The sequence below is a fragment of the Carica papaya genome, chromosome 5 (assembly GCF_054855325.1).
Source record: "Carica papaya isolate Zhongbai chromosome 5, ASM5485532v1, whole genome shotgun sequence".
Classification (NCBI taxonomy): domain Eukaryota; kingdom Viridiplantae; phylum Streptophyta; class Magnoliopsida; order Brassicales; family Caricaceae; genus Carica; species Carica papaya.
This window is the reverse complement of record NC_142313.1, coordinates 7148912-7176858: the sequence shown is the minus strand read 5'-3', so window position 1 is coordinate 7176858 and position 27947 is coordinate 7148912. Positions and strand designations below refer to the sequence as shown.

The 27947-nt window shown below is 35.0% G+C and overlaps 3 protein-coding genes across 9 annotated transcripts; 2 read left to right on the top strand and 1 right to left on the bottom strand.

Moving 5' to 3' along the window:
• The first annotated feature begins 4338 nt into the window (after positions 1–4338).
• Positions 4339–6281, top strand: LOC110820889 (delta(8)-fatty-acid desaturase 2). The gene has a single exon (XM_022050502.2). The coding sequence runs from the start codon at positions 4768–4770 to the stop codon at positions 6109–6111; it is 1344 nt and encodes a 447-aa protein (XP_021906194.2). The 5' UTR covers positions 4339–4767; the 3' UTR covers positions 6112–6281.
• A 1107-nt stretch (positions 6282–7388) lies between these two features.
• On the top strand, positions 7389–10561 carry ATCOAE (dephospho-CoA kinase family). 2 transcript variants are annotated; one of them, XM_022050624.2, is made up of 4 exons: positions 7389–7597; positions 8524–8707; positions 9079–9224; positions 10028–10561. In XM_022050624.2, exons 2-4 carry the CDS (start codon positions 8600–8602, stop codon positions 10470–10472), a joined length of 699 nt encoding a protein of 232 aa, XP_021906316.2. In that variant the 5' UTR covers positions 7389–7597; positions 8524–8599; the 3' UTR covers positions 10473–10561. The 2 variants fall into 2 exon arrangements, with proteins under 2 accessions (XP_021906316.2, XP_021906317.2); XM_022050625.2 differs by having other exon boundaries at positions 7395–7597; positions 8502–8707.
• Positions 10562–24271: 13710 nt separating this feature from the next.
• Positions 24272–27568, bottom strand: EMB1067 (RNA 2'-phosphotransferase, Tpt1 / KptA family). Of its 6 annotated transcripts, none has more exons than XM_022050538.2 (10): positions 27268–27567; positions 27027–27137; positions 26763–26910; positions 26401–26490; positions 25847–25901; positions 25646–25768; positions 25326–25382; positions 24759–24897; positions 24492–24526; positions 24272–24402 (listed from the first exon to the last, which is right to left on the bottom strand). In XM_022050538.2, exons 1-8 carry the CDS (start codon positions 27465–27467, stop codon positions 24773–24775), a joined length of 909 nt encoding a protein of 302 aa, XP_021906230.1. In that variant the 5' UTR covers positions 27468–27567; the 3' UTR covers positions 24272–24402; positions 24492–24526; positions 24759–24772. The 6 variants fall into 6 exon arrangements, with proteins under 6 accessions (XP_021906230.1, XP_021906232.1, XP_088076786.1 ...); XM_022050540.2 differs by having other exon boundaries at positions 24492–24521; XM_088220660.1 differs by having other exon boundaries at positions 24272–24526; positions 24759–24873; positions 27268–27568.
• Positions 27569–27947: the final 379 nt, after the last annotated feature.

Sequence of the window (27947 nt, the reverse complement as noted above, 5' to 3'; positions counted from 1 at the left end):
AATTGTTAATAAAATGGTGAGCTACACTAGCACAATAAAAATTTTACACTAATCATTGATACAAAAAACTGAAGGTTGGTAAAAATCACAAAACAACTAATAGAGTCCTTAATTTAAATAAATACATTTAACTCTAACGTTTTACTTTATACTTACCGTTATGGGTTTTTCCAAAATCAACCTATGAAGATAATTAACTAAATGACATTTTAATTTCATGTAAAAGATCAGTAATTCTTCTATTTTTTCCTACTTACTAAGACATCTAGGGGTCCATAGGGATATCCCCCTATTCGTGAACTCAGTATCTAGATTTGATAATTAACCCAGCTGTCCCCATACCCCGTCCGATAATGGGCACCAAAAATACCATCACCTCGATACCCTGTCTGGTATGAGAGTAAACTATATCTCTCAAATCCTTCCGGTATGAGATTTCTCAGTCCCGACTGACTAAGGTAATGTCCACAACAGGATTCCCTATGTATCGGCTCTGTCCACCCTTTCCCAAGGTACCCAGTAACCTTTCATATATATATATATATATATATAGATTCTCATCAACCAAATAACTACGAATCTCATAGTAACATCTCATTACACATTTACAAATTTATTTAAAAGGTATTTCAACAAAAAATACAGTTTAACATAATCGAATAACCAAATAACCAAATAAACAATACAAGAGAAACTAAATAAACCAAATAACCAAGAACACAATTCAAACTAGCAATTTAATGCACACAATGCGATAGTAAATATTTTAAACAATGCAGGAGAAAATAAGTAGGTAAACTAGGATAATCCTACACTGACTAGTTTAAGCTCCACTAGTAACTTATAATTATTGTTAGAATTTTTTTAATTTTTACAAAATACAGAATTATTAATTATTACGCTTCAATTTATCATAACAGAGAATAGAATAAGCGATTCTTATCTGCATCAGTATTTTAAAATACTGTGTTACTTACTATGCCTCCTGACGGGGCTCGGGTTTCCTAAATTTTCTATATAGAAATTAAAATACTCGTCACATACCCAAAAATATCCCAAAACACCAAAATTGATGATGAAAACCCTTTCTGACCAATTTTAGGGTTTCAACACGACCGCCTCGCCGTGCTCTAGTGCTGACTTCGTCACTCATGGTGGCAGTTTGCCTTGACTTAGCCGGTTTTGACCGGTTATAACCAATTTTGGCTAGTTTTACACGTATCCCTGCGAAAAATACATTAGAAAGCCTCAGTTGGCCAGAAAACCAAAAAATCGAACCTACCGACCAAGGGGGTTGGGGTCTCCGGGTACGGCAGCTCCATCGGTTCTCCTTATCGACTGGGGTTTCTTCTTCAACTACCTACACAAAAAGAGATGATGAATACAATGGTCAAAGAATCGTGTTAAACAAGAAATGGAAAGGGAATCATCGGAGGGGGTTTAGGGTTTTGGCACTAGCAGCTTCGCCAGGCTTTACCTACAATTTTCGGCTCACCCACCATCCCTTTTGTTCTGATATGGCCATAGGGAGACTCAGAATTGAATTTTGAGTGGAAATAGAAAATTTTACATCTTTTGGCGGTCGGTGGTGGTTCTGGTGCAATGACAACTGATGGTCGGCCTCCTTCTTCAGCGTCTGATTTTCCTTCTTCGACGAGGGCAGGGCGGTTGGGGTTAGGGTTCTCTGAAATGCGATGCTTATATATCCATCCTGTCTCGAATTGGGTCGTTCGTTTGGGGAGACGTGACCCTCTCTCTTCCGTTGGATCTATCCTATTCAGGGAGTGAATCTGGGTCGCACGATCATATTGAATCAAACCGTTCGATCACATTTAAAGAGGGAATGCATCTGGACTGTTCATGCGTGCGGGATGAGATCTAGGCCATTGGATCGCTGGGCTTGCAGATCGCTCGCATGGCTTCTCGTGTGGAGCCGATGTTAGCAGGGTTGCCACGTAACGTGCTCTGATTCACCAGGACTACTGACTGAGTCGTCCCATGTTGTCGAATTTTTTCTTTTTGCGTTTTAACCTCATGTTTTCAAATTTTTTTTTAAAAAATACCTCTCGAATTCAAAATTTCACTACTTTTCTCTAAAATTGTTTTCAATTTCGTTCATAATTTATTTTTTCTCAATGATTCAATAAAATAAAATAAATAAATTATTTATATAATTTTTTTATAAATAATTTAATAAAAAAATCATCCCGATTTGATTTTCGGATCTAGATATTATATAGTCACATGATTAAATTGATTTATTATTTACCAAAACTTATTCCATACAATCAAAAATAAAAACAAAATTTACTTCATCATATACTATTGGTAAAGAAAGTATAATAAGTGAAGACATGATCACGTTGTTTTTATTTTATATTAAAATTATATAATCATATAACACAATATGACCAAATGTCAATATAATCATGAAATAAATAAATTATAGAAGAGGGACCTTTTTTATTATATTAATGATTAATTGTTTACTTTAAATATTTTAACGACAAAATAATAAATTTTAAATAGTAATAACACATTACATGATATAACAAAATTTCTACTAAATAAATAGTGAAAACTAAAGTGTATAAAAATTTACAAATATATATATATATATAATAACTTATGTATGATACAATACATCTTAGAATCAAAATATAATTTACCTAAACATTAATTTAAATTCACGCATCTTCATTATTTGAATATTTTAATATAATTAAATAGATTTTACATAGTGTTTCTGACATGTAAAGATATTAAATTTTATACTTTTGTACATATTTATATATAAATAATTACTAAGTGCACCAACTAAACTACTTTTAATCTTATCTTAGAAGTAAGTTTATTGTTTACTAATTTATTTAATTGTTTTCTAAAACCTTCTTAACATATATATATATATATTAGAAGTTTTATTGGGTTAAAAAATATTAAAAAAGGTGGCCATCACTTAATTACTACAAAACTATTTCAATTAAATATAAGAATGAATGACCATTGCCATATAACTTTTACTTAGAAATTAAGATTTGTTTTAGTTATACTTATAAAAATTAAATATTATTTTCACAAAAAAAGGGATACTTGCCCTTTTCTACTTTAAATGAACCTAATTATTGGTAATTACCAAGACCAACGATTATTAATATAATATTTGAACCGTATAAATTTTTGAAAACTTGTTACTTTAATTATGAAGCGATGGAAACAACTCACAAAATGATTGAAAAAATTAAGTTCATGTAAAAATTAATATTCTTCATTTATCAATTTTATAATTAATATATATTATCTTCACATTAGTTAAAAACTTGAAATTGGTTATAGTTTATATAGTTGTTTTACCTACTTATAGTTAAAATATATAAATCTAAAATAAATAAAATTTTATAAATATCAATATATGTTACTTTGATCATTAATATATACGAATCTTGTTACATATATCAATATATATGTATACTATCTCAATTAACTTTGAAATTAAGATTTTTCGCTATTGGTCATTCGTTTCGTTTGGAAATAATAATTTATTAATATGTTATTTCAATTTTAATAAATGTTATTTAAAATTCAATTTTAATATATTATAAAAATTTTAACCAACTTACTTAAAATATACAACTCTTTCAAATAAATTTCACAAACAAAATTCATTTATTACCCATTCATTTTCAACAAACAGATTTTTACCACAATTAGAATACACACACACACACACACATACATATGAGTCGACCATCTTTTTGTAACGACTCACGCACTAGAATCATTTTCTTTTCGTGTTAATTTATAAGATCGGATGGAATTATGTTTTTCCGTATAAAATAATAAAAATAACATATTCTATTAATAATAATGTATTTAAACTATGTTTAAAACCAATATCAAATACGTTTAAAATTGATTTAATATGAAAATTTAATTTATAATTGATAAAAAATTTTAAAAATATATAATATTTATGTATTCATCTAAAATATTTATATTATATATAATATGAAATTTAAATTTGAAATAGAGTTTAAACGGAAATTATTTGCTACAATTTAGAAACCAAACTATCTTATCTATTTGGATTAATTCTCCAACCAGAGGCAGAGGCAAGTGGGAAGCTTTTTTCTGATATTCTAAAGCGCGACTACAGTAACAATGAGTTCCCTAAAAACTCTCAACCGTAGATATCTTGAATTCCCATGGGACCCATAAACGGTTGTGAAAAAAGAAAGGGTCCAGGTAATTCTGACTTGGGTTTGATTTCCTTGAAAGAAACCAAACCATGATTAAAAGCAGCAAAATGCGGTTGCTCATCCGCGTGTTTCGCCGTTAACGCTAAACTCAAACCTCTCGTTTCCATAACTCCCCCAAAACGAATATGAAACATGCTGTCAACAAAATTTTAGCCATAAATATCATAAAAACACGGAATGAAAAAAAAATAAAAAAATTGGGGAAGATTAAGAAGAGGGAATTGGGAGTTTTAAAGTTCAAACCCAGATAGGATCAAATAAAATCAGATCAAAAAATCCCCTCTGGTTGGGATTGGAGTTGTTTTAAGAACAAACACCAACCCTTGTACGAGAAGGAAAAGAAAGAGAAAAAGGGGTTTGTTTGATTTGATTTGTTGGTTCTGTAAGTAGATTTTTACCCCCGTTGTCGAATCCATCATTAATTTATTCATATATAGAAAGAGAAAGAGAGAGAGGGAGACAGAGTTTTTGTTTTTCTCATTCTTGTTGTTTGTCTCTGTTTCTTGAAATGGATGGCGAGAAGAAGTATATGTCTGAAGAAGAGCTTAGAAAGCACAACAAGGCCGGAGATTTATGGATCTCAATCCAGGGGAAAGTTTACAATGTGACAGATTGGGCTAAGGAGCATCCTGGTGGGGAAGCTCCGCTTTTGAATCTAGCAGGCCAAGATGTAACCGATGCGTTCATAGCTTACCATCCCGGCACTGCGTGGAAATACCTGGACAAATTCTTCACCGGGTATTATCTTCAAGATTTCAAAGTCACAGAGGTGTCCAGAGACTACCGGAGATTGGTCTCCGAGTTTTCCAAAATTGGTTTGTTCGACAAGAAAGGCCGCGTCGCCTCCGTCGCCCTCACATCCGTCGCTCTCATGTTCGCCGTCGTGCTTTACGGCGTTTTGCGATGCGACAGCGTTTTGGCTCATCTGGGTTCCGGCTGCTTGTTGGGTTTCCTCTGGATCCAAAGCGCTTACGTCGGTCACGATTCCGGCCACTACGAGGTAATGACGAGTCGCCGTTACAATAAATTCGCTCAGTTTCTCGCCGGAAATTGTTTGACCGGAATTAGCATTGCGTGGTGGAAATGGACTCACAATGCCCACCATATCGCCTGCAACAGTCTTGACCATGATCCTGATCTTCAACACATTCCAGTCTTCGCTGTTTCTTCCCGTTTCTTCAACTCAATCACATCGTGCTTCTATGGAAGAAAACTCAACTTCGATCCATTAGCCAGGTTCCTTGTCAGTCACCAGCACTGGACATTTTATCCCGTCATGTGTGTCGGTAGAGTCAACTTGTTTATCCAGACATTCTTGTTATTGTTCTCGAAGAGAAAGGTTCCGGACAGGGCATTGAACATTCTCGGAATCCTGGTCTTCTGGACATGGTTTCCTCTCCTTGTTTCCTACCTCCCAAACTGGCCGGAGAGGGTGATGTTCGTAATAGCGAGCTTCACCGTCACTGCGATCCAACACGTTCAGTTTTGTTTGAATCATTTCTCTGCAAATGTGTATCTCGGACCACCAAACGGCAACGACTGGTTCGAGAAGCAAACCAGCGGGACTCTGGATATTTCCTGCTCGTCGTATATGGATTGGTTCTTCGGCGGATTACAGTTTCAGCTGGAGCACCATTTGTTTCCAAGATTACCCAGGTGTCATTTACGGAAAATCTCGCCAGTGGTGAAAGATCTCTGTAAGAAACATAACTTGCCTTACAGGAGTTTGTCGTTTTGGGAGGCTAATAAATCCACCATTAGGACTCTGAGAACTGCTGCTCTGCAAGCTCGGGATATGACCAATCCTATTCCCAAGAACTTGGTTTGGGAAGCTGTCAACACCCACGGCTGATTTTCGTTATCAGCTTCATGATTTTATTACTCTTTTGTTTTCTCGCTCTGATGTCTGATTTGATTTGATTTAATTTCTTGAGTTACGGTTGGTTGGCAAGGATGGTGTTTCTTAGGTTTAATTTTCTGCTTTACTTTTCCTCATAAATATATTCATATATTTCACTGAAATATACGTATATTGGTTGTTCTCTGTTTCTCTTTTAATAGAGTGTTGAGGTTGACGATGGTGTTTGAAATTCTCTAAAACAATTTAAGAAATAACATACGAAAGAATATTTATAGTAATTTTATTTTTGAAGTTGGGGTTTGTTCATAAATGATGTGAATCCATTTTAAGGGATATATTGATTTAGTTTGTTAATACGTTGCTGAAATTTTATCAGTTTTAGTAAAAGATTGGATGGAGATGTGTACATACATATGGTTCAATTTTTTATTATTATTTTAGGGAGTATTTTTTTTTTTTTTTACTAAGTTCTAAATCTATTCTTAATCCGACCTAAACTCAAAGAGGTAAAAAAAAAAACAAAAACAAAAATCAATGGTTTGGTTGGCTAAAGATATAAGAATCAAAGCTTGAGTCAATTCTCCACGAAAAACTACCCTATGTACCCTACATATACATACACTGAGATATATATCAACTCACAAATGTGCAAAGATGCTAAATTTGTATGTGAATGATGAGATTTGAGTCAGATCGAAGTTGGTGTACGGGCACGACCTTATTCAACTCACGTGTAAACTGAAATCTTCCTTTTTAATATTTTTACAAAAAGGAAATGTTATATTTATAAGAAAATAATAATAATAATTACTTACAAACATAATGAATATGATGTAGAAATAAAAAAATCGAATCATAATTATATGATATTAATAGTAATTCCCTTCACAAAATCAAATGAATATATCCAACGCAAAATTTATTATATGCCAAAGAAAAATTACACAACTTTATAAGTTTTTTTGATTTATTTGTCAAATTTTATATTCAGAAAATAAGGGAATATTTTAGACGAAATTAATATTATTGTTAAATAAAAATTTTAATAAATTAAATAATCAATTAACAAATTTTATTATTTATATAATAGCTTTTTTGTTTTTCGATTAAAAAAAATAGAAGGTTTATGCCTAATAAAACTAATTAATTCCGTGGATAATTTCTTTATTTATAATAAAAATCTATAAATGTTAAAATTGATAGTAAAATTTAATTATTAAAAAAAAAATTAAATAAAATTTAAAACCTTCTCCTCTCCACCTACCCTAACCGATGCACCTAAATCCTTCATCTTCCACCTCCAATCTCTCCTTTACCAGATCTATACTTCGACCTTCTATTCCCTTCACCGGGACTAACATCAACCACAACCATGCTCTTCGGCTTCACCCACCACGGCCCCTCATCTCGGTGCGCCCTAGAAATGTTCGCTTCCTTCGTCTTCCTTCTTTGAAATTAGCACCACAAAAGAGTTCAGGTCTTTCGTTTCTCCTCCCTAGAAATGTTTGCTCTTTGTTTTGTCCGTGCTATACTCTATACATACTCTTGTTAGTTTCTTATCAAGTTTGTTGGCGGATTGGTAGTCTAGAGGCGTTACTTACGCGGGTGCTGATAAACAGATTACTTAATATCGTTGGCAGATTGAGAAAATGAGAGGTTTTGCTGTTTGTACCACGGATCAAATGTTGCTGGGTTTTTTTCTTTATTTATTTCGTGTTGTGTCTTATGTGGATGTATGAATATTTGGTGGTAAAGCAAGTGATTATTCTATGGGCCTGTGCTATGGATGATTCTCTTGTGCGTTCTGGAATTAGTAGACTTGTGTGTATATTCATATTTGGTTGCAGCTGCTGCCCATATACAATTTCTTTAAATAATCTTCAGATAATAAACCTGGGTGGATTTTATGAAGGGGGTGTTCTAAAACGTTTTCCCTGTGTACTATGTGGCTAATATCTAGAAATTCGATCACTTTTGGTTCAGTTTTAAGTGCTTGCCAGCTTTTGCTTCTTCACTGTTTTCCAAAAGCTTTAGATATTTTCCACATATCTATGTGTTTTATATAAAATGTTAGAGGGTGCCAATAGGCCCTTGTTAAAGAAACATGTAAGAAGATGTAATAAGTGGTTGCACTTAAAAAAGAGAGTTAAAATTAGTTACCAGGTAACGAATAGTAATAGACAATTTAACTAGAAAAGTTAGACTGTTTAACTTTTGTGAAAATCGTTCTTCTGATTTGCTGTGTTTCTGTCAAACTAGTAACTGCACTCTAATAAGTTTCAGTATATATTGTAAGCACTGCCAAAAACTAACTCTTTTTATCCTCCTAGTGAGTTCATTGATGGATTGATTGAATTTGGCTGAACAATTCTAACCATCAGGTTCTCTTATTGTTATGCAAAGATTTAGTGTGTGCTGGTATTCAAGTGAAGGGCTCAAGGGTGTCATGAATCCAGAGTAAAGTTTTGTGAAGAAGAAAATGAGGATAATAGGGCTTACTGGAGGGATTGCATCAGGGAAGAGTACAGTCTCCAATCTCTTCAAGGCTAATGGCATCCCAGTTGTTGATGCCGACCTTATTGCTCGTGTATTTCCCTGTTATTTTCATTTATTCTTCTTTTCTCTTTGCTGTTCCATTGTAGCATTTGTTCGTGATTTTAATTCTACTAAATTTTAGTTTTTTCTGATATATCTATACTTTAAGAATTGAATTGAAAAAAAAAGAACAAAAAATTCACAGATTTTATGGATACTACGTGTGAAATTCATGGCAGTAAACTAATAACTTGGTAAATCTATGTTGTTCAAGTTAATTTCAATTAAGAAGAACAAGAAGAGGCAATTGGAAACCTTTTTCCTTTAGATAAGTATTGCCAATATATATGCGAATACCTTGCCGTACTCTTCCTTCCTATATATTTTCACATTTTAGTTAATTCTATGAGTACTTGTTTGCAGGATTCTTTGAGGAAAGGTACTGTTGGTTGGAAAAAGGTGGTTGCAGCTTTTGGAGAGGAAATTTTACAGCCCAATGGAGAAGTTGATAGGGTGAAATTGGGTCAAATTGTGTTTTCTGATCCTGGGAAGCGCCAGCTGCTTAACCGGTATAGCTAGCTACCATTCTGTTAGATGGTTCTCGGAAAATAAGTGCCTTCTCTTTGCATTGTGAGTGTGACATGAATTTTGCATGGAAATTCAAAGTTTGATGTGGATTTAATAGTTACATCAATCAAAATACACTTAGTCAGCATAGTTTATGCTGCCTTTTAATATTTTCATTTCTTTTTCTGGTGTCAATTGTGCTGCAGGAGTTTGAGAAAAACAATTAAAGTTGAATCATGTTTTTTTGGCTGTGATATGTAGATTTGATCACTCTAAGCTGTTTTTTCTAGTTTGAACTAGTTTTTTAGTTTATTTTTTGGTTGAAATGGAACCAATTACAAACTCATTGTTGATAAAGTAGATTTTTCAGATGCTCAAAACTGTTTAAAAGGACAGCACGTATGGTGTAGGATAAAGACTTTTGTTCCTTAAAAAAAAATCAAACTTGGTCAAGGTGCAACTTCTAATCAATTCTTTGAACTAGATGCTTCATCACTCATGGGTAGTTGTTTTCACACTCTTTGTAGCTTGCATATGAAGATTTAGGGCTCCTCGGCTCTTTTGCTCTTTTCTCTGTTTTCCACTACTAGTATTTTCCTAGTCTGGAATCCATGCTAGGTCTTACTAGTCTATTTTGCTTTCTCCAAGTTATATTTCCGGAAGGTGGTTTTACTAGTGTCCATTTTTTCTGGATGGCTTGCCTAAATCTCTTGCCATATGTTTGGTAATATATCATCAAGAATTTGCAATGAAATCACACCTGCAATGCCCGAGTTTTGAGATTTGTTTTCATGTCATCTTCTAGGCTATTGGCTCCTCATATATCTTCTGGCATCTTTCTGGAGATTTTCAAGCTGTGGGTAAAGGGGTCCAAGGTGATTGTCCTTGATGTACCGTTATTATTTGAAGCGAAGATGGATAAATGGACCAAACCCGTTATTGTTGTATGGGTTGACCCCGAAACACAACTTGAGCGACTCATGGCTAGAGACAAATCTAATAAGGAGGACGCCAGCAACCGGATAAATGCTCAGATGTCACTGGATCTAAAAAGAAACAAGGCAGATATAGTCATTGATAACAGTGGATCGATTGAGGACTTGAATGAAGAATTTAAAAGGGTATTATTGCAGGTCACAAGACCATTGAACTGGACTGAGTTCTGGCTCACAAGACAAGGTGCTATATCAGCACTTACTTCTGTTATTGTGGTTGTCCTTGCATGCAAAAAAATATATAATAGCTTGTAGCTACATAATTTCCAACTCTTGTATGCTTCATTCCTTCAGGTTGTACGTTGTCCATATTTATGCAACAAAAAGTAGTTCAGTATTTTCAATTTGATTTGCCTCACTGTAAATTTTAAGTGCCTAAAAAAATGATTTAAGAAAACCCAGTCTGGGGTTGTAACTAAGGAGTAAAGTTTAATTTTAAAGGGTTGCCATCCAGAGATGGCATCAGGATCGGTTTGGGACGAATCTGACTAAAATCAAACCCCTTTTGGGAACTGTGTGAACTGTTTCAAGACTGCCATGAACTACGGACAGGTTTATAAAAAACAAAGTTCTATTTAGACTATGCAGGTTTGCAGTAAAACTAGATGAAGATTAAGGAAGAGGACGAAGGAGGTGAACATGTGGAGGAAGTTTTGTGTTTTAGGGTTTTCTGCAACTCGGTTTCAGATAATTCGTTTTGTTTCGATTGAATAAATTAAAAATTTGCAGAGACTTGTTTTGGTTCAGTTGGATTTTAGTTGAAACCCACAACATTTTCTGTCACGATGAATGATTTTGGCGAATCGTGAATTTTTGTCATTTCTAATATTGTCACACACTGATTTTTAAATTCCCAGATTCTTTTTTTTTTTTTTTTAATAAAGATTCGTTAATGCATGTGACTAGCTGCTGTGCTACCAATACTATTTTTCAAGATCGAGAAAGAGAGAGAAGATGGAGAATTTTCAAGCTGAGGAAGCAAGATGAGAATAGGTTTTTGGAATCTATTATGCAGCTTATTTCGATCCTTCAAAATTTATAAAAATATCAAAAGCAGTGTTTTAGACAATAAAAAAAGTATATTTGATAATGCTAGTGTTCGTGCAATAAATTAATATGAATATTTTAAAAATGAATTTCAGAAAATATAATTTTAAAAGTAAAAAGTGTTTAGAAAAAATTTATTCTAAAAATGATTTTCACTGTAAACTATGATATTATATTTAGTTAATTATCTTACAAAATTAATAATAAATATTAAAATAATAAAATAATTACATAATAATAAAAAAACTAATTACTTTAATTATTTCTCATATTATTTTTTTTTCTAAATACTACTTTAATAATTTAAAATATTTATTTTTATTTAACTACTATATTTATTTTTTTTTATATAAATATTACATTTACCCGGATTCGAAATTTAGGCTTGGAATAAACAATTTATATTAATGAATAAGTTTAGAAACTTTAATTTTTAATTTTTATTTAAAATTTTGAAGAAAATTATATTTTGAATGTATTTAAAAATAATTTTTAAAAATTAGAATCAAACTAGAAATAAAAAAGGGGCTATTTGAAAATAAAATTGAAAAACTCGGATAAAAATACAAATAACAGAAAACGGGCCATATAGACTGTCACATCAGCAGCGCGATTAATCACCGTGCACCGCATGACAGACACGCAAACACGCATCCACGCGGGAAGCCACAGACAATCCGCGTGCTAACCGATTTGACGGTTCAGATCCACTCTTGCGCGCACAGAAGGCTCAAATTCGTTTTTTCTTCATATGCGATCGAGCGATCTTGATTTTATTTGATTGTGCGGTCCAGATTTATTCTTCAGATATGATTGATCTAACGGTTGAGAATGGGTCACGCCTCCTCAAACAGATGACCCAGATTTAATGAAAATAAGTATTTAACTCTTCTTCCACAAAAAACCTTAACAGCAGTCGCCAAGAGTGAATCAGAGAAGAATGAGAGGTGGCTGGAAGCAAATAAGTCGTCGGAGAAGAAGATCTGCCGCAGTTGCCGCCGCATTGGAGCCCGCCACTGACACCGGGGAGGTGAGTTTTTTTCCCTTTCACTTTGAAATTCAATTCTAAGCCTCCCCACACCCATATCAACACCGAAAAATCAAAAGGGAAGCCAGAAACCGAGGGTGGAGCTTGGCTGAGCCGCCGCACCCTCGACCCAAAACCCCTCCGGTGAGCCTTAATCCCCTCCCTGTTTCCTTCTATTTTTCGATCATTGGATTCCTGACTCTTTTTTGGGGCAGGATGACCGAAAAGAACCCCCAGCTGCAAGAGAGGAATGGTGGAGCCGCCACACCAGAAAACTGCCTTGCTGGTAATGCTTCGGTTTTTTTCCTTTTTTCAGCCACCAGAAGCAACTTAATCTCAGGTTTTCCAAGTTTTTGCACAAGATCGGCCAAAACTGGTCAAACAGAGAGGAAGTACCGCCGTAGGTGGCAGAGCTAGTGTCGGAGCACGGTGGCTCTGCTGTGCTAGAACCCTAAACTGCCCCGAAAAGCTTTTAAATCCTTATTTTGTCTTTTTTGAGTATTTCAAGATATGTGATGCGTATTTTCGATTTTCGCAGAAAAAATTCAAAAAATCCGAGAACCGCCGATAAGTGCAGTGAAAAAGGCAGTGTTTCGAACACCGATCCGATGTAAGAATTCCTTATCATTTCTCCTGTTACGGTTAATTAAAGTTTAATTAATAATTAAACGCTGAAATTTGTGAATATTGGCAACATTTTATTAATTAAATACAGGTCACTAATAGAGCCAGTAATTGGTCAGTATATAGTTTATTTGTATTATCTATTTATTTCTATATTGCCTTAATTGCTTACTGTTACATCGGGTGCTTTAATTTATAGATTTTAATTGTCTTCTCAATTATTAGTTTACCTAACTATTCTATCCCTATTGATTGGTTTGAAATAAATGTCCTGCCTATGCTTTTCTTAGTTATTAAAGTATCAATTGTATTGTTTGTTTAATTGTCGTTCTATTGTCTTGTAATTATAAGATAAGATTGTTATATGTAATAGATGACTGATTGTTGATGATGATATGTATGTGAAAGGCTTACCTGATGTCATGGGAAAGGGTACACGGACCCAGTACATAGAACAAATCCTACCGTGAACATTACATCAGTCGAATGAGGTTGAGAAGTCTTATACCAGAAAGGATTAGGAAGCATTTATTCACCCTCATTACCCAACGGAGTATGGGGACGACCGATTAATTAAGAGATTGAATATTGGGTCCACGTGTAGTGAAAATCCTATGAACCCCTAGGGACACTGGTAAGTAAGTAATGTTATTTCTTAAAATGTCTATTGAATTGTTATCTTGATTATTGTCTTCACAAGTCGTATTTGAGAACCTAAAAAGTGAGTATGAAACTAACGTTTTAAACATTAAATGAATTTACCTAAAAAGAAAAATAACTTTATTGGTTATTTCACAATTTTTACCAACATTTAATTTTCCGTATCGGTTGTTAAGCGTTGATATTCTTACTGGGCTAGTGTAACTCATTCCCCTTATTTAACCATTTCAGATAAGGATGACCAAGATCCAAATCTTGAACAACGAGAAAGTTAGCGACTAAATGTTGTCTCACGTTTTCCACCAGTTGCGTTGCAGAGGTTGACCTTATAAGTTTCTAGTCGCATTCTTATTTATGTTATTTTAATCTCTTTTAAGGGACATTCCCGTAACCCTACTGAACATTCAGATTTAACTGTGCAATGAATGTAAATCCTAAATTCTTAATTGCTTTCACTTATATTTTATTAATTCAATATTTCTATTCGATTAAATTTTTGAGCATTTATAGTTGATATCAGAATCCCGTTCATCGGAACTATTCCTTACACAAAATGTTAGAATCATTCAATACAACCCAACTCTCAATCCTTTGTTGTGAAATGCAAGTACAAGGATATAAGGAGAGGAAGACCATCACTAAACAGAGCAGCCCGGGATGGATCACTTCGAGATGATGTCGATCGACTCTTTGAGATGCTGGAGAGACTCATCTTTGCCCAACAGGTCAGGGAAGAAAGGAGAGAGTTGTCTGATCCTCCTCTACCACTGCCCCAGTATGAGCCACCCTTACAACGAGAGGATCCAGTACCACCTTGGTATAACCTTACTCCTCCATTGTATCATCCGGCACCGCTGCAGTACAATCCGGTGCTCTTGCCACACAACTAGGTGCCGCCACAGGACCATCCGGACCCTCCCCAGCATAATCCAGTTCCTCTTCAGCAGGACCCAACTCCACCCGTGATGGACCCATACTACATTGAGAGGTACAAAAAATTTAACCCATCTACTCTTGTAGGGGCATCTACTTTTGAAGAATCTGAGTACTAGTTAGCAGAGACAGAGAAGACTTTCACAACTCTTAGAGTAGTTCCCAAACAAAAGGTCATTCTTGCCACTTACATGCTCGTGGGTGAGGCAGAACGTTGGTGGCAACTGAAGTAGGTCACTTTACCCATCTCAGTCATATGGGAATAATTTTTGACAACTTTCAATGCAAAGTATCTTCTAGAACACCTTCGACATTTAAAGAAGATGGACTTTGCACACTTAGTTCATGAGAATAGACAATGTCAGAGTATGCTCGAAAATTCATGGAGTTGGGCCGATACTCTCCCGAGAGTATGATGGACGAAGGCAGAAAGATAAGAAAGTTTGAGTGAGGTCTTCGTCATGAGATTAGACAACAATTGTATATGTTCGAGCTCAGCACCCACTCAGCGGTTTTGGCTAAGATACAACTAATAGAAAGGAACCTCTGCATCTTTCCTTTAGCAGTGGGCAAACCCAGGCCCTCGGTTCCACATCATAAGCCAGTACTTACTGCATCGAATCAGTAGAACAAGAGACAAAGCCCCGCGACTCAAGCTCCTCCTCATACCCCGGCAATAGGACGCAGCAAGACTTGCCAGCATTGTGGCAATGACCATGGGGATCGACCTTACTATTGCCTCAATGACACTTGCCACATATGTAGAAGTGTCCAACACTACGCGAGAGAGTGCTAACAGAATCAGAATCAGACCAGACCTCCAGTCTAGGGCAGTCTATACCCTCACCCAACAAGATGATGAAGCCAACCCGGATATGATACATGGTACGTACACTATTTGTAACTACTTTGCACATGTTTTAATTGATACTTATGCTTCACATGCTTTTACAAAAAAATTAAATGTTACCTAAAAACTTTGATTCTGTGTTGTTTGTGTCTATACTTGGGAATGAGACACTATTAAGAAATGTCATATACAAAATTTGTACCGTAGAAACAGCATGTAAAAAATTGATTATAGATCTGATAGCACTAGACACGGAGAATTCGATGTAATTCTGGGAATGAACTAGTTAGCGGCGTATCACGCCACCATAGATTATTTTAATAAAAAGCTCGTATTTAACATTCCTAACGAAAAGTCTTTCACAAATTAATAAAAATTTTAGATATTATTTACTCATGATAACTGCATTATTTATCAGATACCTTAACTCAACTATTATTTTCTACGTTAGGCAAGTCTAAGAGAAAAATTTACATTGAAGAGATTCTTATGGTCCGAGATTTTTCAGATGTATTTCCTAATGAATTACCAAAACTGCCAGTAGATAGAGAAGTTGAATTTGTCATAGATCTTCAGCCTAACACCCAGCTCATCTTGGTTGTCCCCTACCGAATGAGTTATGTTGAGATAAAAGAACTGAGGAAACAGATTAAGAAATTGCATAATAATGGATTCATCGTACACAGTATATCTCCCTAGGGTGCAGGAGCCACGTTCGCAAGGAAAAATGATGGGTCTTTGAGGTTGTGTATTGACTACAGGGATTGAACAAAATCACAATCAAGAACAAGTCCCCCCCCTCCCCATGATCGATGATCTTTTCAATCAGTTACAAGGTGCTCAGGTTTTCTCTAAAATTGACTTGCGTTCAGGTTACCATCAGGTAAAGATCAGGGCATAAGACATTCCTAAAACGACCTTCAGAACCTGATATGGGCACTATGAGGTCATGTCATTCGGGTTAACCAATGCAACTGCCATCTTCATGGACTTGATGAACAGGGTCTTCAGGTCGTTCTTGGATCAGTTCGTCATAATATTTATTGATGATATCCTAATATATTCAAAGAGCAAAGAGAAACACGTTCAACATCTGACTCAAGTCTTACAAGTTCTTAGGGAAAAAAAACTAAATGCAAAATTGAGTAAGTGTGAGTTTTGACTTGAACAAACTTCCTTCCTATGCCACATAATATCAAAGGATGGAGTGTTAGTGAATCCCGAGAAGGTTGATGCAATGATGGATTGGAAGTAGTTGACATCAGTTAAGGAAGTTTGAGACTTTTTGAGCATGACAGATTATTACCACAAGTTTGTAAAAGGGTTTTCAAGCCTAGCCGCCCCCCTGACCTGATTTACGAAGAAAAATATCAAATTTGAGTGGAATGATGAATGTGAAAAGAGTTTTACAGAATTCAATAAACGATTGACTACCGCGCCAGTTTTGGCTCTACCAAGTGGGACAGGTGGATATACAATATACAGTGATACATCCTACCAAGGACTGGGTTACATTCTGATACAGCACGAAAATGTCATAACCTATGGGTCCAAACAATTAAAAACTCATGAAAAGAATTATTATTCATGTCACGACTTGAAACTTACCATTATTATCCATGTCTTGAAGACCTGACGTCACTACTTTTACAGGGAGACATTTGAAATTTATACAAACCATAAGACCTTAAAATATATATTCATTGAAAAGAATCTCAACATGCTTCAGAGGCGTTGGATAGAACTCCTCAAGAACTACGATTGTAAGATCTTGTATCACCCGGACAAGGGTAATGTGGTAGCTGACGCTCTCAGCAGGAAGAGTGCAGGTATGTCAGTTCACATAATGGTTTTTGAATGCAAGATAATAAAAGCTTCACAACAGATACAGCTCTAGATTTGAAAAATGCCATTTGCCTTGCCCATATAGCAATCCAATTTGAATTAATTCAGATAATAAAGGAAACTCAATCAACTGATTCCACGTTAGCAGCTCTTAAAAAGGATACATAATAGGGTTTAAACTCAGAATTTCGCGTCTCTGTCGATGAGTTGCTCAAATTTCAAGATAAAATATGTATTCCAAATGATAGTGAACTGAAAAAAGATATCATGACAGACGCTCACAGTTCAAAGTTCACCATGCATCCCAGAAGTACTAAGATGTACCAAAGCATGCAACTCCAATTCTAGTAGAACGGGATGAAAATGAAAATTGTCAATTTCGTCTCCAAGTGCCTTGTATGTCAACAGGTCAATGGAGAGCATCAATGCCCAAGTGGACTACTTCAACTATTACTAATCCCAGAGTGAAAATAGAAACATACCATTATGGATTTTATAACATGGTTGCCTAGAACACGCTCGGGGCATGATACAATCTAGGTAATTGTTGACTGACTCACTAAATCATCTCATTTCCTGGTCATCAGGATGACTGACCCTTTGGACAAGATAGCTAAAATCTATATTCGAGAGATAGTTAGGCTACATGGAGTTCTGGTTACAGTGGCATCAAACAGGGACCCCAGGTTCACCTCTCGGTTTCGACAAGTTTTTAGTAAACAATGGGGACAAAACTGTCTCTTAACAAAACATTTCACCCTCAGACAGATGGACAATCAGAATGAACAAGTCGCACATTGGAGGATATTCTTAGGATTTGTGTTTTAAATTTCAGAGGGCATTAGAATGACCACCTACCCTTGATAGAGTTGACCTACAATAATAATTATCAAGCAAGTATTGACATAACCTCATATGAGACATTTTATGGTCAACCTTATAGATCACTGATCTGTTGGGAAGAAGTGAGTGATAAAAAATTGATTGGCTCAAACCTTGTAGATGAGACCACATCGAAAATAGTTAAAATCGGAAAGAACATCCACACAGCTTAGAGTAAACAGAAAAGTTAAGCAAATACCCGAAGGAGATATTTAGAATTTGAGAAGAGCAATCAAGTGTTCCTTAATATCAACCCCTTTAAAGGTATCAACAGGTTTGAAAAGAGAGGGAATTTAATCTCCGGTTCATCGAACCGTTTGAGATCTTGGACAGGATTGGGATATCCGCCTACAGATTAGCACTACCTCCAAAACTATCTAGATTCCATAATGTATTTCATGTGTATATGCTACGCAAGTACAACTCGGACCCTTTACATGTCTTGTCTTATGAGTCACTTCCACTCCATGAGGATTTATCCTACGAGAAGGTACCAGTTGGTATCCTAGAGCAGAAGACCAGAGTACTTCGCAATAGAAAAATTTCTTTTATCAAGGTCCTAGGGCAGAATCACTCGCAGGGCGAGAACTTGAGAGTTAGAATCAGACTTTAGGATTCAGTACCGTAAATTGTTTGACTAGTGAGAGAGCGACAAATTTAAGGAACTAAATTTTCTTAAGGTAGGGAGAGTTGTAACACCCGGGTCTAAGATTTAAGTTTGGGATATTCAATTTATATTAATGAATAAATTTAGAAATTTTGATTTTCAATTTTTATTTGAAATTTTGAAGAAAATTATGTTTTGGGAATATTTGAAAACAATTTTCAAAAGCTAGAACCAAACTGAAAATAAGAAATGATCTATTTGAAAAAAAAAATTAGAAAACTAGGGTAAAAATACAAATTACAAAAAACGGACCACGTAAGACTGCCACATCAGTATTGCGACCAATCACCATGTGTCGTGTAGCAGACACGCATCCACGCGAGAAGCCATGCAGGTAATCTGTGTGGTAACCGATCCGACAATCCAGATCCACTCTTGCGCGCACAGATGGTCTAGATTCGTTTCTCCTTCAGGAGCGGACGAACGATCCTAATTTTATCTGATCGTACGGTCCGGATTCAATCCCCAAATAGGAATTATCCAACGGACAATAATGGGTCATGCCTCCTCGAACAGACGACCTAAATTTAATGAAGAGCAGTATTTAAACTCCTCTTCCATAAGAAACCCTAACCCTAGCCGCCAAGAGTGAATCAAAGAAGAAGAAGAAGGGCGGCCGAAAGCGAACAGTCGCCGAAGAAGAAGACGGGCCACAGTCGCCACCGCACCAGAGCCCACCACCAACGCCAAGGATGTGAGGTTTTTTTCCATTTCACTTCGAAATTCAATTATAAACCTCCCCACAACCCATATCGACACTAAAAAGCCAAAAAGGTAGAGCTTGGCTAAACCGCCGCACCAGCGACCCAAAACCTCTCCGATGAGCCCAAATCCTCTTCCCGTTTCCTTCCATTTTTCGACTATTGGATTCCTGACTCTTTTCTTATGCAGGACGACTGAAGAGAACCCCCTGCCGCGAGAGAGGAATGATAGAGCCGTCGCACCAGGAAACCGCCCTGCCAGTAATACTTTGATTTTTTTCTTTTTTGGGCCAACAAAGGCCACTTAATCTCATATTTTGCAGGTTTTGCAAAAGACCAGTCGAAACCAGCCAAATCAAGATGAAGTACGTCATAGGCAGTAAAGCCAACGTCGGAGCATGGCAGCGCCTCCATGCTGGAACCTTAAATTGACCTAGAAAGCTTTAAAACCCTTATTTTTGCCTTTTTTTTAAGTATTTTCATATATGTGATGCGTGTTTTCGATTTTTGCAAGAAAAAACCCAAGAAATTCAGGAACCGCCGGAAAGTACAGTAAAAAAGACGGTGGTTCATACACCGACTCGGTGTAAGAATTCTTTATCATTTCTCCCATTATAGTTAATTAAAGTTTAATTAATAATTAAACGGTAAAATTTGTGAATATTAGCAACCTTTTTATTAATTAAATACAGGTCACCAGTGAAGTCGATTATAATATCCACTTAAAAATATATATATAAATAAATTTTGAAATTTGGATGTAAAGGAAATGAAATTTTGAAAAATTAGGTTTTTAATTAAATTCAGGGACTTGAATAAAAATAGATAAAAAAAAAAGATAAAAACATAAATAAGGAGCAGTGGAAGGGGGCAGAGGAAATCAGGAGAGTGGACGGCCCAAATCGGACCACTTAAGAAGATCTTATAGAGGAGATTTTAATGGAGAACGGATGGATATACACTTGAGAAGATCTGATAGAGGAGATTTTAATAGAGAACGGATGGATATATTAAAATCCAACGGCCAAGGAGGTGGATATATAAGGAAAGAGATTAGGGTTTTTCCTCATTTTGAGAGGAGAAGTCAAAAATGAGAGGGAAAGGATAAAGTCGACCAGGTGAGAGGGAAGAGAGGAGATATATCAAATGGGGGGGTGGGAGAAAGCCAAGAGGAAAAAAAAAAAGAGGGAAGGAAGAGGGAGGCCGGAAAGAGGAAGGCAAATGAGACAAAAAGGAGGAAGGAGAAGAAAAGAGAGGAGGGGCAGAGTGGGACAAAGAAGGGGAGCCAAAGAGCTGCTGCCGCGAGGGAGGAAGAAAATAAGAGAGGGGTGGAGGCGGGAGAGTGTGGAAGCCGAACCGAAAGGAAGAAGGAGGAAAAGGGAACGACCGAGACGCCGTGTGACGGCGGAGACCAAGGCAAGCGAGGTAAAGGTTCGTCCTTTTCGTCTTTTCTTCCCCTATTTTCCTTTCAATCTATTTCTATTTTGCACTAATCGATTTTTTAGGCGTAAAAATCACCATTCCAATTGCAAGCACGCAAGGGAGCCGCGGAGTGACCTAGAGGAGGCGACCGAGAGCCAAGCCGAGGCTAAATCACTCGAAAGGTAAAACTGTTTTGTTTTCGTGTTTTGGTGGTGGTTGAGCGGTGGTGGGGCGAGGCTGGTGTCGGGCTGGCCGCGTGGGCTTGACCAAGCCACCCACCTGCACGTGAACCGAGGAGGTTTCCTTGTGAATGGGGAAAGTTGACCCATTCGGGAAGCTGAAGGGTCTTCCCCCAGCATGGGAACCCGATCCATCATTTTGGGTTCTGATTCGCCGCTCAGAAAGCTAGAAAGTCTTACTCGAAAAACGAAAATCTATTCGAGAAGCTAAAAAATCTTTCTCAAAAAATGAGAATCTGATTCGCCGAACAGGGAGCCGAAAGGTTTTCTGGGTACAGATCCTGATAATTTCGGGTACTCCGTTGGGTAGTCATTAAAATCCGCAATTTGATTAAATTAATTTTTAGTATTTCAAAGTATTTTAATTAATTATATCGTGCATACAGAAAAATTTAAACATTCAGGCAGATCTAGAAATACACGTAGGAGAGTAAGTATTTCTAAATTTCAACCAGGTTAAATTTCAAAATATGCATCCATTTTGTAAAAATTATGAATTTTGAAATTGAACAGACACTAACTCAATTTCGATAGAAAAACAGAACTCAAATTATGATCAATAAACCTAAGCAATTGGAACTCTATGAGGAGACAAAACTAGAAAACAGACCAAATAGACTGAGAGCTACTTGAGCTGAGTTATTTGGACTAATGAAATATGAAATTGCAAAAGGAAAATTCTCAATTAAAGAAAATTTGAAAAATAAAAAATAAAAATAAAAATGTAAACATAGAAAGAAAAAGAAATAATTGATATTAAGAAATGATCATTTAAACAAATTGAGAATTTTGAAATGAGAATGTAGGAATGAATAGGGTAGGGACCCTGAATACCTTCTCATTTAGTTTGAATCGAGGAGGAGAGTGTGTGTGTGGCTGAAGTTCAGCGGGCATGGTGAACCTGCACATAGATAGAATTTGAAATCTAATTCCAACGTGGATAGACATTCGTGTGAATGTGGGTCACCTAGCAAACGTACATGTTGTGGCCATTGTATGATTTGTGTGTGTATTATCCATGCGATAGGGGATCTATTTCGCCTTTTTTTCGATGATAACATAAACGACATCGCATGATAAAACCATAGCAATGACTGTTCGAGTCTATCTGTGATCTTTTGTGTGTGTGATTATATTTCGAAATTATAAACGATATTCGAGTGTAGTTGTGATCTTTTGTGTGTGATTATGTTTCAAAATGACGATTGATATTCGAGTGTATTTATGACTTTCGAGAGCATGAGAATATATATTTAAAATTTGTATATGATATTCGAGAGAATTTATCATATCAATCAGGAACATGTGAAATAGTAAAAATAAGAACATGAATTTTACACTGAAACATTTTTATTGTTTTTGTTTCTTACTGTGTGTTTTGTATGAAATTTTATTTAGGTTTAGAGAACATGAATACTTATTGAGTTAGTGAACCTTATTAAATTTCACCCTGATATTTTTTAGAGGAGAATGAAGAGGCAGCACCGTTACCAGATGAGTAGAACCTGTAAAAAATTTCTTATTTTTGTATATTTTGTGCATATTCAAAAAATTTTATTTATTCTGTTAAACTCTAAATTCTGACTTAATGTTTTGTATATAGTTACTATACATATCACATGAAATGTTATGTTATATTATATTTTTTAATCTACGTATGTATATATTTTATGGACCCACTGCATAAAAATTGCATGAGCAGGAATTAAATCTCATATTGAGTATCGGGGCATGACACCGGTAACTGGTCAATGTATAGTTTATCTGTGTTATCTATTTATTTATATATTTTTTTAATTACTTATTGTTACATCGAGTACTTTACTTTATGAATTTTAATTTCCTTCTCAATTATTAATTTTCCTAACCGTTCTATCACTATCAGTTGATTGGTTTAAAATAAATGTCCTGACTACGCTTTTCTAAGTTATTAAAGCATCAATTGTATTGTTTGTTTAATGTAATTATGAGATAAGATTGTTGTATGTAATGGATGATTGGTTGATGATGAGGATATGTATGTGAAAGGTTTATCTAGTATCTTGAGAAAGGGTATATGAACCCGGTATATAGGACAAACCCTACCGTGAACATTACTTCAGTCGAATGGGGATGAAAAGTTTCATATCGAAAAATGTTGGGAAGCACTTGTTCACCCTCATTACCAGACGAAGTATTGAGACAGTAATACGTTTGGCGCTCATTACCAGACGAGATATGGTGACAACTGATTAATTAAGAGATTGAATATTGGTTCACGTATAGTGAAAAATCCCTATAGACTCTCAGGGACATCGGTAAGTAAGTAAAAATATCAAGTTTGATTATTATTGTTTCTTAGAATATCTAATGAATTGCTATTTTGATTCTCATCTTCGCAAGTCGCATTTGAGAACCTAAAATGTGAGTATGAAACTAATGTATTAAAAATTAAATGAATTTACCTAAAAATGAAAATAACTTTATTAATTGTTTTATGATTTTTACCAACCTTTAATTTTCCGTATTGGTTGTTAAATGTTAATATTTTTATTGAGATAATATAACTCATTTACTTTATTTAATCATTTCATATCAGGACGACCAAGATTTACATCCTGAACAGCAAGAAAGTTAACGACTAAAGATTGTCGCCTGTTTTTCACTAGTTGCGCTACGAAAGTCAACCCTATAAGTTTGTAGTTGCATTCCTATTTCTATTATTTTAATCTCGTTTAAAATATATTTTCGTAAACCTACTAAGCATTCTGATTTAACTGTACAAGAAATGTAAAATCTAAATTCTTAATTACTCCCACTTATATTTCATTATCATTAATTCAATATTTCTATTCGATTAAATTTTTGAACCTTTACATTTAAATTCTTATTTAATTTTAAAAACAAATATTATTTTAATTATTCAAATTAATAATAATTAATTAGTTTTATAATCTTATTTTGAAAATTAACTCTATCAATTAATAAAAAATAAAATTAATTTGAATAAAATTAATAATTTTCTTCAAGGACCATTAAATATGTCTCAAAATATTAATTTTCAGATTCTAACTTCATCTGTATCAAAAATAATTAAAAAAAATTCTTAATTTTACCTAAAAATATTTCTACTTCTTAATGTTTGATCAGACTTGAACATTTTAATAACATAAAGAGAAGCAAAAATATATGCCGCCAAGATACTAAATACGTTTATAAATACATGCCTACATGGACATTGTAGAGTTTTAGGATTAGATGTATGTTCAACTTACCAGGATTCCAGTTGAATAATAATAGTCGACACCACTAAAAAATGTTACTAACATATCAGATATATGATAAAAGCAAAGGGAAAAATATTTAGAAAAATATAATAGCGTTTTGAAAACACATACCAGCGAAAGTTTTCTTGTTCATGTCCAAAGCTACTCTAAGAACAGATTGCCAAAGTTCTATATTAGTTTTATGTTGGCACTGCCTGCCTTTATATATATATATATATTTTTTATTTTTAAAATCAAATGTTAAGAGCAGCGTGCATTAAACACCCAGATGAATAAGTATACATGAGCGAAATTTACAAATCTCGGAATAGAATGATTGTTCTACTGGAAAATGATTAGAGAAGTATGAAAAACGAGAAAAAGAAAGGTATGTATCACCTTGATAAAGAGTCTTAAAAAGGTATGGCTCGTCCATCAGGATACGATTCTATCTTCTGAATGTACTTTACAGGCACAACACCATCAAAACCTTCAGTAAGGATCACCTTGTTATCTGAAATATAGAACAACATTCCCTCTGAAATAGCAGCAAGGAACAAAATGGCATCAGTTGTGATCTCTTTGTTATGTACATTCAGGCTATGTATATAACAACTGAAGGATTTTTATAAAGTTCATTTAGAAACCCAAATTTGGTTGCTAGGACATGGCAAAGAGTGCATCTGATTACTAAAAGGAAGCAAATAAGAAATTTCAAATGAAATTAGAACAAAATATTCTAAATTCTATCATCTTTAATTGAATTTAAAATACATTATTCTAATTCCATTTAAATTTTCTATGAAGTCATTCTTTTCATTTTCTGATAGAATTTTCACACTCTCCCACTTGGGGTGATAGTGCATTTTTAAATGAATTCTAGAAAAAAGTTTTTGGTTTGTTCCAAACATAGCCTTAAAATACAAAATACTGAATACGTGTATGATTAAGGGCCATGTATTTTACCTTCAAGAGCTTTTCTCACATCAATAAAAATTAGGACATTAACATCCCGTCTCATACCTGAAAAAAAAAATGATGTCCATCATCAAACACTATGTAAGTCAATACTGGTCTATGTAACTAAATATTTGGGAATGTGTTCAAGCATGAAAAAGATCATCAATTTTCCAGGTAACCAAAGTAACAGGCATATATATTTCTTACTTTTCCATCCACAGCTTCCTCCAAAGATAGGCTCCAGATAGGGCATGTTTTTTATTGAATCATGGCTGATGGATGGGAAATCAAATGTGCAATGTGTTTTTAAAAGACCTTACTCTTACCACTAATTACTTCACCATCTGTTGGCAAGCCACAAGAAAAGTGAACATGCAATCTTTTCATGCATTTTAAACCAGACTGCAAAATCGATTCTAGATTCCTCCTGTAGGTCCCATGCACACACACTGCCATCACAGACAAATGAAAATCATAAACAAAGAATTCCCAACATGAACAGAAAAGTTGAACAAAATTGCTTTTACCTGGCACTTCCTCCGCTGAGAGGATTGGTTTCAATAAGCTTTCAGATTCAACTGTCTGCCAAACAAGGTAAAGAAAAACCAAGCAATGCTTAACTTAAGAGCCAATATCATTAGCTAGTTTGAACATGCTACACACATTGATTGCTAGCCTGCTAGTGAATTTTACAATACTATATTTCATCAGAGCCTATACGAACCAAATAGATGAACAAAGATTTAATCCACAATGTAACATCATACAGATTAACTAACAAATAAGTGGATCTAATGACACATACAGAACAGCTAAAAGTTTCTCTTTCTTCAGGGGAAAAAGAAAAGCTAAAACTTTCAGGATATTGACAAGGTTTGTAAGAACCAATCACTCAAGATTACATCAACAGTATGAAAATTCTCCCCTTGTTCAAAACATCAATGAGATGTAAACTGTAAAGCTCCAAGAACAATAGTGGATAAAAATAACATAATCAGCAAAAAGCGAGTCCAGTACTAGTTTCATTTCAGTGTCATCCCTACATAAAAAGATATTGTGTTCTATAAAGAAAAATAATTACCTTTATTGTGTGCCCTTGGTTTGCACGAATCAACAGCTCCCCGTTCTCCTCTAGGAAGCTAAACCGCTGCTTGTTATCCGTCCTGACAGCCTGAAATTAAGAGTTAAAGAAACACAATGGCATCAAGGGAACATGTTCTAGTTGTCAGACAACTAGAGCACCAAGATTTGCAAATGGAATTTCCAATCAATTGTCTTCTACCCGTAGCACCCATTTTGATATACAAACTATTTGTGTTCTAAGAACAAAAACAAATAACAGTAGAGATTAGCTTTTTTTTTTTTTCCTTAAACACAAAATAAAAGATTTCCTAAAGAAGAAAAATGGCAGAAAAGCTAAAAGAAAATTTAAATAGAACCAACCTCCCTAATGTCATCAACAGTGTGTGACCGTAATGGAATATTGGCAAATGTCTTCATGTTCAGCTTTAATAAATCTTGAACTCGGACATAGCCATCACTCCGCATATTCAAGTTTAGCTCAGCGGCCATATGGCGCAGAATTCGAGTCCTTGAAAAATTAAGTAAATGAATAAACTCAATATCATCATTCAACTCAAACAGTTCACGTGAACATTCATAATAACAGAGTGCTCTTGAAATGGAGAATTTAGGGTTTGTACTCACATAAGTCTACCTAGAGCATCGATTTTATCTTTGCCTGAACCACCTCCTCGTCCTTTAAATCTTTCTTGACTATTTTTCATCTCCATACCTCTTCCCCTACCGCCACTATCACTAAAATAGAAGAAAACAATAAGAAATTCCACAAAATCACTTTCTATAAACACTTAAAATTTAAAACTAATTCGCTTGGTTTCTGAGAAAAGGCAGGAAGAGAAAGCACACTCGTCAATAGAAACGTCACCTTCGACTGGAATGAGCGAAAGAAGAGAACTGACTAGTATTGACGTTGGCCCTCTCCATGAAGGATAGGGCGCGGTAATCGCCGAAAGGAGAAGGAAAGGGTTTACTAGTGATAGGGACAGGTGGGAGATAGACACGAGAGTGGCGCAGAAACTGAATGCCACCACGGGTGAGGGTCGAGCACATCAGGCGATCGATCATGGATGCTCGAGCCTGTTTTCCTCATTCATCATTGTGACGACAAGAGGAGCATGACAATAGCATACGACTAGAGTGCCGGACTCGCAATGGTGGCATCCTGTCTTCGCGGTACACGTGGCTCTATTTTAGATAATATTTTCTATAGTTTTCATTATAATTACTTTAATTAAGAGAATATAACCATTGTCTAAAATTAATCCAACTTGATTACTCTTAACATATTAATGATGTTCATAATATATTTGTAAAATAATATAATTATATATTATTTAAATAAAATATTAAAATATCAAATCTCTAATTCTTTTTTTTTTTTTTTTTTAATCTCGCGAATGTTAAATCTCTAATTCATTTTTATTCTTATCAAAATCTAAAACAAAATCACCACTATCTTTTAACAGATAAATTCTTTCAAATAGTTTTTCCTCCACAGACCAATGAGCAAAAAATAGAAAACGATCAAAGAATTGATTATGGTTT

Bases quoted from the DNA above. Each gene is read 5' to 3' on its own strand.
- EMB1067 (XM_022050537.2), bottom strand. From the start codon at position 27,467: ATGATCGATCGCCTGATGTGCTCGACCCTCACCCGTGGTGGCATTCAG. The intron at 27,138-27,267 runs GTGACGTTTCTA...CTTCTATTTTAG, and splicing joins TTCGCTCATTCCAGTCGAAG to TGATAGTGGCGGTAGGGGAA. The intron at 25,383-25,645 runs GTAAGAGTAAGG...TTTTTTTTTCAG, and splicing joins AGATGGTGAAGTAATTAGTG to GTATGAGACGGGATGTTAAT.
- ATCOAE (XM_022050624.2), top strand. From the start codon at position 8,600: ATGAGGATAATAGGGCTTACTGGAGGGATTGCATCAGGGAAGAGTACA. The intron at 8,708-9,078 runs GTATTTCCCTGT...ACTTGTTTGCAG, and splicing joins ATGCCGACCTTATTGCTCGT to GATTCTTTGAGGAAAGGTAC. The intron at 9,225-10,027 runs GTATAGCTAGCT...GTCATCTTCTAG, and splicing joins AAGCGCCAGCTGCTTAACCG to GCTATTGGCTCCTCATATAT.
- LOC110820889 (XM_022050502.2), top strand. From the start codon at position 4,768: ATGGATGGCGAGAAGAAGTATATGTCTGAAGAAGAGCTTAGAAAGCAC.